This window comes from Hibiscus syriacus, unplaced genomic scaffold (assembly GCF_006381635.1).
Source record: "Hibiscus syriacus cultivar Baekdansim isolate YM2019G1 unplaced genomic scaffold, ASM638163v2 tig00010263_pilon, whole genome shotgun sequence".
Taxonomy (NCBI): domain Eukaryota; kingdom Viridiplantae; phylum Streptophyta; class Magnoliopsida; order Malvales; family Malvaceae; genus Hibiscus; species Hibiscus syriacus.
Genome location: NW_024062210.1, coordinates 47,106 through 55,529, shown reverse-complemented (window position 1 = coordinate 55,529; position 8,424 = coordinate 47,106). Strand labels below are relative to the sequence as shown.

The 8,424-nt window shown below is 32.7% G+C and overlaps 1 protein-coding gene across 2 annotated transcripts; it reads left to right on the top strand.

Moving 5' to 3' along the window:
* Nucleotides 1-2,408: 2,408 nt before the first annotated feature.
* LOC120203689 lies at nt 2,409-6,239 on the top strand. Of its 2 annotated transcripts, none has more exons than XM_039203876.1 (8): nt 2,409-2,512; nt 2,655-2,791; nt 3,063-3,205; nt 3,709-3,758; nt 3,859-4,448; nt 4,886-4,966; nt 5,716-5,778; nt 6,043-6,234. In XM_039203876.1, exons 2-8 carry the CDS (start codon nt 2,738-2,740, stop codon nt 6,097-6,099), a joined length of 1,038 nt encoding a protein of 345 aa, XP_039059807.1. In that variant the 5' UTR covers nt 2,409-2,512; nt 2,655-2,737; the 3' UTR covers nt 6,100-6,234. The 2 variants fall into 2 exon arrangements, with proteins under 2 accessions (XP_039059807.1, XP_039059809.1); XM_039203878.1 differs by lacking the exon at nt 2,409-2,512 and adding an exon at nt 2,517-2,602 and having other exon boundaries at nt 2,729-2,791; nt 6,043-6,239.
* Nucleotides 6,240-8,424: the final 2,185 nt, after the last annotated feature.

Below are 8,424 nucleotides of genomic sequence, written 5' to 3'. Positions count from 1 at the left end.
ATTGTATGATATTATATCTATATATATATATATATTATATACATGATATTTGTCAATGTGGTTTCATTTTATTTTCAGGCCCAAACATAATCCCAATGACCATTACAAATGGTGACCCAATACCAACAGACTCAGCAACCCATAACACAACTGCAGCCCGGATCCAAATGCAAATGGAGCCCCGACCCGAGACCCGGTTTAAACTCGAGCCAATCTAACCTTCCACCCGAAGTATATAGGATTTTCGAACCCTAAATCTTTTGCATCTCAGCACCGCATGTCTGGCATTGTTGGATCAACAGGCCACGATCCAACAGTCAAGATGATAGTTGGGAGAGTCCTCACTCCAGCCGCATCTCCCACATCCCGGATTTGTCGAAGCCGTCATGGGAATCAAGCCAAAACAATAACCAAGTCAGACTATCAAAAGACCAACAATTTTAGTCCTAATAAGAGTCTAAATCCGAACTGAAAATATGACTTTAGCACTATAAATACACATGTAACAAGTTAGAAAAAAATACACTAGAAATACACAAGGAAATCAGAGCAAAAGTTGTAAACTTTCGAAAGAAAATACAAAATAAAAAAGGTATTGTTTCGTTCTTACCTTCTTCGAGTTGCTTGTGGCTTTAGTGGTATTTGTTTTGCTTTTTCTTGATTCGAAAGACCCTCGGAAGAGGAACGACCGATGATCGGAGATGAGGGTATTCGAGAAGTCTTTCTCAGATCCAACCCTCCCCGAGGTTATTTTGTAAAAAAAAATATGATTTTTGAAAGGATGATGAAACGGGCTCTCAAAAGATGTATTTTTTGGGGGGTCTCACCGTCGATGAACAGTGGCCGATCGGAAACTGGGTTTGAGGGTGTTTGTTCTTTGTGCATGAAGAACACGAAGAACAATTGAGAGAAAAATGGGTTTTGATCGAAATGGGAGAAAGAGGAAAAATAAGAAAGTGTTTTTGAAAGTTGGCTTTTATAGTGACCCGCCAACCTAATCCATGACCTGATGACCAGACCAGATCCTTGTGTTTTTGAATGGAAAAATGGTTAATTTCATTTCCAGTCCCTCTTTTGTTTTTGAAGTTTATTTTGCTCCCTAAATTAAATTTTTACCCCGATTTGCTTTTTAATTTTACCACCTACTTTTTTTTCTTTCAATTTAGTCTTGTCTATTTAATTTTTGTTTTAATTAAAGTGTTTTTTTAATTTAATTTAATTTAATTTCTTTTCCTTCTTTTAATTATTTTTAATCTTATTTTATTTTTTTATTTCTTATTATTTTATTTATTTTTCTTCTTTTTATTTTTTTAAATTAATTTTTTATTGTTATTGTTATTGTTATTTCTGTTTCTTTTTCTTCTTTTTGTATTATTTTTGTATTATTTTTTCTTTTTAATTTTAGCTAACTTTTTTTTCTTTTTATTTATTTATTTATTTCATTTATTTATTTCTTCCTCTTTTTCATTTAATTACTTTCTTTTTTGGGTATATATATTTTTATTATATTTCTGTTATTTTTTATGACTTTGTTTATATTTAAATTTTGCAATTAATATTTTTTTTACCTTAATTAGTAGACCTTTTATTTGACGTATAATTTTAATAGTAAATTGATTTTGTTTTTATTTCTTTTAATTTCTCAGGATGCATATATATTTTTTTAAGGCATCATAATTTGACCATTGTCTTTTCCTTTGTTCAATTAAGCATTTTTGTTTTGTAATCTAACATTTTGGTGAACTTTTAGGGGTATTTTAATTAATTGAAGATAAATAATTTGGATCGAACTTTTATCTTTCAATTTAAATTTAAATTTTCTTAAATAAGACAACTGGGGAAAATTAATTAGTATTGAAATGACAATTTAAGGGTACTAATCATTCCTTGACTGTAACTGACTCCCGAATCTGACATATCTTTGGTAAGATGTAGATCAGATAAGAAATTAAGATATCCAATCAACCCGTTTTTTCTTAAAATAAATAATCGGTGACGACTCTAATCCATTTCTTTAAGTCGAAGTCTAATTCTAGACCCATCCGAAATACGAAAACACATACAATGACACACCGTCCATCCTTCGTAATAACAACCGAGTAGTAGACGCTCTTGCCAAAATAGCAACTCCTCCCAGACCTACCACCCACGGTGGAAACTATGCTCCAAAAAGAGCTCTGTTGTAGTTAGTTGCTAAATTTTCAATCATTAAAAAAAATAGAATTTAATTGATATGCATCTAATTTGATTATCTCTTTTTTTTTTAAATAAAATAAAATTGTAGACTGTAGAGTGAGATTTAAAAATAAACAATTCTCAATAGGGACAAAATAGTTGATGGACGTCTCATATTGGTTAAACGAATCTGACGTCTAGTATTGAATGAACAAACAAAACCAACAGCATTGAAATTTTTCCACAATTCCTCGTTCTTCTCTTTTCCTTTTTCTTCTACGTTCTCGGATTCTCTTTGCCAAACCCTAAAATTCCCACACAAGAATTTGTTCTTAAAACAGCGGCCTTTACTTTGCACGTCTGTCTTTTTCCTCACTATCGAAGTTTAAAATCTCTAAAAATAAACGGCTAATTTTTCATCATTGAGGTGTTTTAGGGTTTCTGTTCTTCTACGTTTTTTTTTATTAAAAAAGGCTCTGATAAGCATCATTTTAGTTTATATTTCAGAAGTCATTACCGAAAGAACCGATTAATCGATCTTTAACTTGTCCAGGGTTTCTTCATGGCAGAAGCTTCGCGGAGTCGTGTTACTATTACTCTCGGTCGTACTGGCCAGGTTTTTTTTTACTTTATTTTCTTTTTTAACATTTTTTTGGTGATGTTGTTCAATTGTTTGCCTGGTTTCTGGTTAATTTTAGAAAATAGGCTCGAGGTAGTAGGATTTTATCCTTTGAGCATAAATTTTATCCAATTTGACTTTGAACGAATCAATGTAGCTTGGTGGATTTCTCCCTGTTATTCATTAAAGCATTTAAGCTTTTTCTTCCCTAAAAATATTGTTGTAGTTCCCCTAATTTTTTTTTGTTGGCTCGTTGATGTTGGTGTAGGTGGTGAAGAGGGCTGGACCTGAATCCAGTGGTGATTTTTCTGATTCTCATCCTGTTTCTGGAAGTAAACGGTCTGTAAGAGATAGGTTGGGAAGTAACGTAGATGGTTCTTTATTGCACGGAAGTCAGCTGAACAACAAACGGTATGCTTTTAAGAATTTTTCTGTTTTATCAGCATTTCTAAATCTTGGTTTGCTACGTCGGTGCATGTGCAATGGCAATTTAGTAATTTTCTGTATTTCCTTGTGGAAGATAGTGATGTTGTATTGTATCATGTGGAGTTTGCAAATTAGACCACATAGTTTAGGGGTTTTTTAAACTAAAACAATGTATTCGGTAATATGGGTTGCCTGGACTTGACACTGCCTATTACACATTAATATGTTCAGTTTCCTTTTTCATTCAACATTATTTGTAATAATTTGGAATTCAGGACTGCATCCTGCTTTTACTTCAACTGTTGGATATTTGTTTGATAAGGATTTTCCAAGAAAAAATAAATTGCTGCTCCATAGGCCATGAGAAGTAATTCATTGCCCCACCTCTGGCTCTTATTTTCTCTGTTTATAAACTTTCGCCCTATTAGTTTATCAGGGAAGTTTACTCGTGTAAAAAAAGTTATTGTGCTGGTTTGCCTTTTCGACAGACAAAGAGGTGATGGTTATACTACAAGCTTGAATACCAATGGCTTGAATGGTAACAAACTTATGCCTCTGTGTTGCAAAATATTATTTTTCCTGTTCTATGAACTGTTTGTGAGATTACTAATGTAACTTCTTTTTTGGGGGAAAAAAAGCTGTTCACATTGGTAAAAATGACCTCCGATTTAAACTCATGCAAAAAAATGTGTTTAGACGGGCTCAGAGTGATGTAAACCAGAAGGATATGGACCTTTGTGCAAAGTTGTCAAGAACGGGACAGCCTTATGAGACACATCAAATGCCTGATTCTAAGGAGCGAATACCTCAACCGAGGGAGAGAGTGCCAGAGTCTAGGGAAATTAGTATCCCTGGCAGAATTCCTTCCACAAGAAGTGTAGATGATTTGCCTCGTGTTACCACTTCAAGAAGTTCTTTTTCTCCTTGGACTTTAGATCATTTAAGACAATGTTCTCCAGAGAGAGTAAGGGGTACTTCTAGGGGTTTATCTCCCCCAAGAAATGTTGGAGAGATTCAGAGAAGGCAAGTAAACAAGACATATGATGATGCCAGAGCAGTTTCATACATGGGAAAAGATATTTTTGATGCTCCAGGGCCTGTGAGTGCAACATCTTTTGTTACAAAGTCTAGATTGCCAACCACTTCAACAAAGCTCATACCCCTAGGCCCCCAAATTCCATGTCCAGCTCCTCCTGCAAGTAGTATTGTACAAAAGCCTTCCTTTGCGGTACATACTATTTGCCATCAACTTTCTATTCTACTATTGAATCGTGCAAGGTGCAACTAACATGTTTTACATCTATTTTTCTGATTGGATTTTCTTGTGAACTTCGGCTTATGTTCATGAATTAAGTTTGTTCCTTACCATATAACGCATGGTGTACTTTGTATGATAATTTATCATGTCTCCATCTTTTAAACGGTCCAATGAAATGTGTTAATCTTATTCTCAGACTATTATGCTGGGAAAGTCAAGACTTGCACAAAATATCTCTATCTGAGGTGGATAAGAATCTAGTAACTTATTGAGTGTTCAATAAAATCTAGTATATGTGTGGTCCCAAAGACTTTCTTTTAAATAGTTGTGTACCTTGATTTATAAAATGGCATTTAGATGGATTTCTTACCATTCTTTCCCCTTCATTTTGGGTGGCTGCTATATAGGGTGTTGAGCAATATACTGTTGAAGGCTTGCTGCATTCACTGGGGCTGGGAAAGTATGCAATTACTTTCAAGGCAGAAGAAGTAAGTAATCTAGAGCCTTAGTTTCCGAGTAAGGATAATTTTTTTTTTTGGAAAGATAAAAGGTGTTTGTAGATGCTTTGGAAGACTATTCAGCTATGGACAAAGATGCATTTTCATTTTATATGTTATTTCTTGTTAGTAATTTGTTGATTGCTAATTTTTTCTTCATAGTTTACATCTTATCATGTAACCATCTTTATGAGTTCCTCTTGTATTTACAAGATAAAAAAGGATGATTTGTGTGCCCTCATTTCCCTCCCCATTCCCGATCAACAGCCCTTTCCCTGAAGAGACAGAAAAGGGGTGGAGGATTTTAATCAAGTAGTAGAATGACAGAAAATGTGTATATGTGGGCGCTATGCTACATGGTTGTAGGTGCAGATTTTATTGATGTTACTTTAAATAAAATAGAAAAATACTCTAATAAATCTCGGAGATGTTTATTCTGCCCACTATGGCTGATATTGGTCTGTTTGAAATGGTAATGTTGTTAAACTTGTGAATGTCGTATAAAGCAATGCTAAGTATCGTCAAGACATTTGGTTACTAATGTTTCTAAACAGATTGTTGTATGTAGAGAAATATCCTGTATTTCCTGCAGCTGTTCTATCATGCAAAACTTGAAGATTTGCTTAAGTTACTGAAATATCATGGACCTATATTTTGGTTTTGATTGGAAAATTGCTTGTTTTTGTTTTTTTCTCTATTCTCCATGATCAGCTGATCTGTCGATTCGATATTTAACTCAGGTGGACATGACTGCACTAAAGCAGATGGGGGAAAATGACCTTAAAGAGCTAGGAATACCTATGGTATTTCACCATCTTTTCTGTACTTGTATTATTTATTGTAAAAATTTTGTTCTTCATTTTCATAATCGATGTGCTGAAATGAATAACTGTCCCGCATATAGAAACATATAATTGTGATGATAAGTATCATAGTTTCTTCATTAGGCTTGTGTGTGTTTTACTTGAATTTCTGATCACCCAAATTCATTCAACTCAAGGCGCTCATTCAATTTTGAGTAAGCAGTATGAAGTAGGAAATGAAGGATTTTGAATGGTGATTTGCAGGGCCCTAGGAAAAAGATTCTTCTTGCTCTCTTGCCCCGTCACAAAAGGCAGCCATGATTCTCCCTTCAGATTCCGAGGATATCCCTCTTTCCCAGTTAAAGAAGGCACTCTTTTCTTTCATGTATTTAAGGCTGATCAAAATATTTGTAGTCGTGGCAACACATTTTTAAGATGCCTAGAAAGTATTCATTTGGCCTGGGTGTTCATGTTTTTTTTTATCAATATATTATGCGTTTCTCTTACATGATTTTATTATTATTATTATTCCGTGGTTTTTAGTTTATTTATATATTTTACCTTTCAAATTTTCATTTTAAAAATAAAAAGTAGCAATTTAACCGAGCCAAAATAAACTGGTTTTCATGCATCTATTTCTGACTCGTAAATCATATAAAAAAAATGGTCGCCGCCGTCAGTTTTATTAGATAATAAGCAAATAAGATTTCGTCCACCTTTGATCCTAATAATAATTTTGATACGCTTTTAGTCAAAGTTAATTTATTCATTGATTCAATTGTGGTCTATGATGTTTCGGGGCGGGTTTTGCTCCCTCTCCCCGAAATGAATCCCCATCCTCGTTCCCACCCTGTTTCTCGTCGGGTTTTTTATTAGGGTACTCCGTTGGGAATTTTTTTTGCTCCGTCCCCGACTCGATCCCGAGAATCCGAACCCGAGAAAAACAAGCAACTGTATGTTTCATAAAAAATAGAAAAAACGATCACAAAAAATGAAAAATTAGTCTACATAATTTACAATTCAAACTACAATCACAATTTCAAACCCAATTCTAAATAATAGTCTAAACTCCAAAATAAAACACATACATAATTAAATACAAACTTGTTCCGATATTCAAATCATACAACGAAGATACATACGTAATATTAAGTAATATAAAGTTATCCAAAATCGTCGTACCATTTTTGTCACTTTCTTTGGTAACTCCCTATATCGAGAAATTTATCAATAAATCAACCAAATTTCACTTTAATAATTATAAAAGCTAGTGTTTAGGGTTTATGGTTTAAATATTTAGGGTTTGTATTATATAATTAATATAAAAAATATAAAATATTATATATATATATATATAATTAATATAAAATATATAAAATATTATATATATAATCAGGGCGTGGTGGAAAGCGGTGGGGATACCTTATCCCGAACCTAAAAAAATTCACGAATTTTACCCCGATACTCGACTCGACCTGATATTAATCAAACTGACCCGACCCAAACTTAGTCGGGTTTCAGGTTTCTTTACCTCAAAAGTAATCATCATGCTGCCTTTTACGACAAAATTATTAACAAATTTTGAAATTTCTGTACGAACAAAACGTCAAAAATCTTAAAAATCAAGGCCACCTTGTTTCATTAGTGCTTGCATGTATCTTTTTCATTGGCTTACTATTCTCTCAATGTGCATTTAATTGTCATTTGATGTTTTCCCTTGTTTCTAAGAAATTCATATTTTTAAAATTGCAAAATGTATGGCGTTACATGTATTTAGGAGTGTAAATGAATAGAGTGTTTAACTAATTCAGATTGACCTACATCACATACTTGACTTTGGTCAGTGAGTCTCCAAACAAGTATTTTCTACATACACAATGACTCTAACTTAAAATCTTGTTTAAGCGACATCAAACTACTTACCACTTGAACCAAATATTATTGGTTATATGTTTTTTAATATAATATAATACAATATTTTCATGTACTTAATGTTTAGGTTCGAGTTCGAGTTTGAGCTTCAATCAAGCTAAGTCTAAGAATATTTCGAGTTCGAGTCAAGCTCCAATTTTTTATATTGAGTTGAGCTTAAAAATTTTAAGCTTGTGAGCTTTCAAGTTAAGTCGAGTTTTAATTTTTTTTATTTCAAGTTCAAAGTGAGTTTAATAATTTTAAACTCGTGACTTTTCAAGTCAAATTAAATTGAATTTAATTTTACACTTTTAAAATCAAATTGAAGTTAATACTACCTAAACTCTCAACTCATATATTTGTATGTATATATCTCAAAGCAGTTGATAAATGAATTGAATTTTAACCCAAATCAATCAATTCATTTTAAATCAAACCAATCAACCCACCATGAGATGATAGCATGCCTCATTACAATTCTTCTCCTAAAACCAATAAACTACTTTTATATTAAATAAAAAAAAATTATCAAAGCTATGTATAGACTTTGAATTCACAACATAATCTAATATCCCCAAAGTCTGGTCCAACACATGTGCTTTGATTATGTATAATTTCATATTACTTTATTCACCTTAATTATAACACTCATTTATTTGTGGTTTAAATAGGTTAGGGTCTTTTCTCATTTCAAATTGATCCATTATCCGTTAAATAAATATATTAAAGGAAGGA

What these genes read in the sequence shown, in the direction of transcription:
- LOC120203689 (XM_039203878.1), top strand. Translation starts at nt 2,738, where the DNA reads ATGGCAGAAGCTTCGCGGAGTCGTGTTACTATTACTCTCGGTCGTACT. An exon ending in AGTCAGCTGAACAACAAACG is followed by an intron (nt 3,206 to 3,708) that starts GTATGCTTTTAA and finishes CCTTTTCGACAG; the next exon opens with ACAAAGAGGTGATGGTTATA. An exon ending in TTACTTTCAAGGCAGAAGAA is followed by an intron (nt 4,967 to 5,715) that starts GTAAGTAATCTA and finishes TATTTAACTCAG; the next exon opens with GTGGACATGACTGCACTAAA.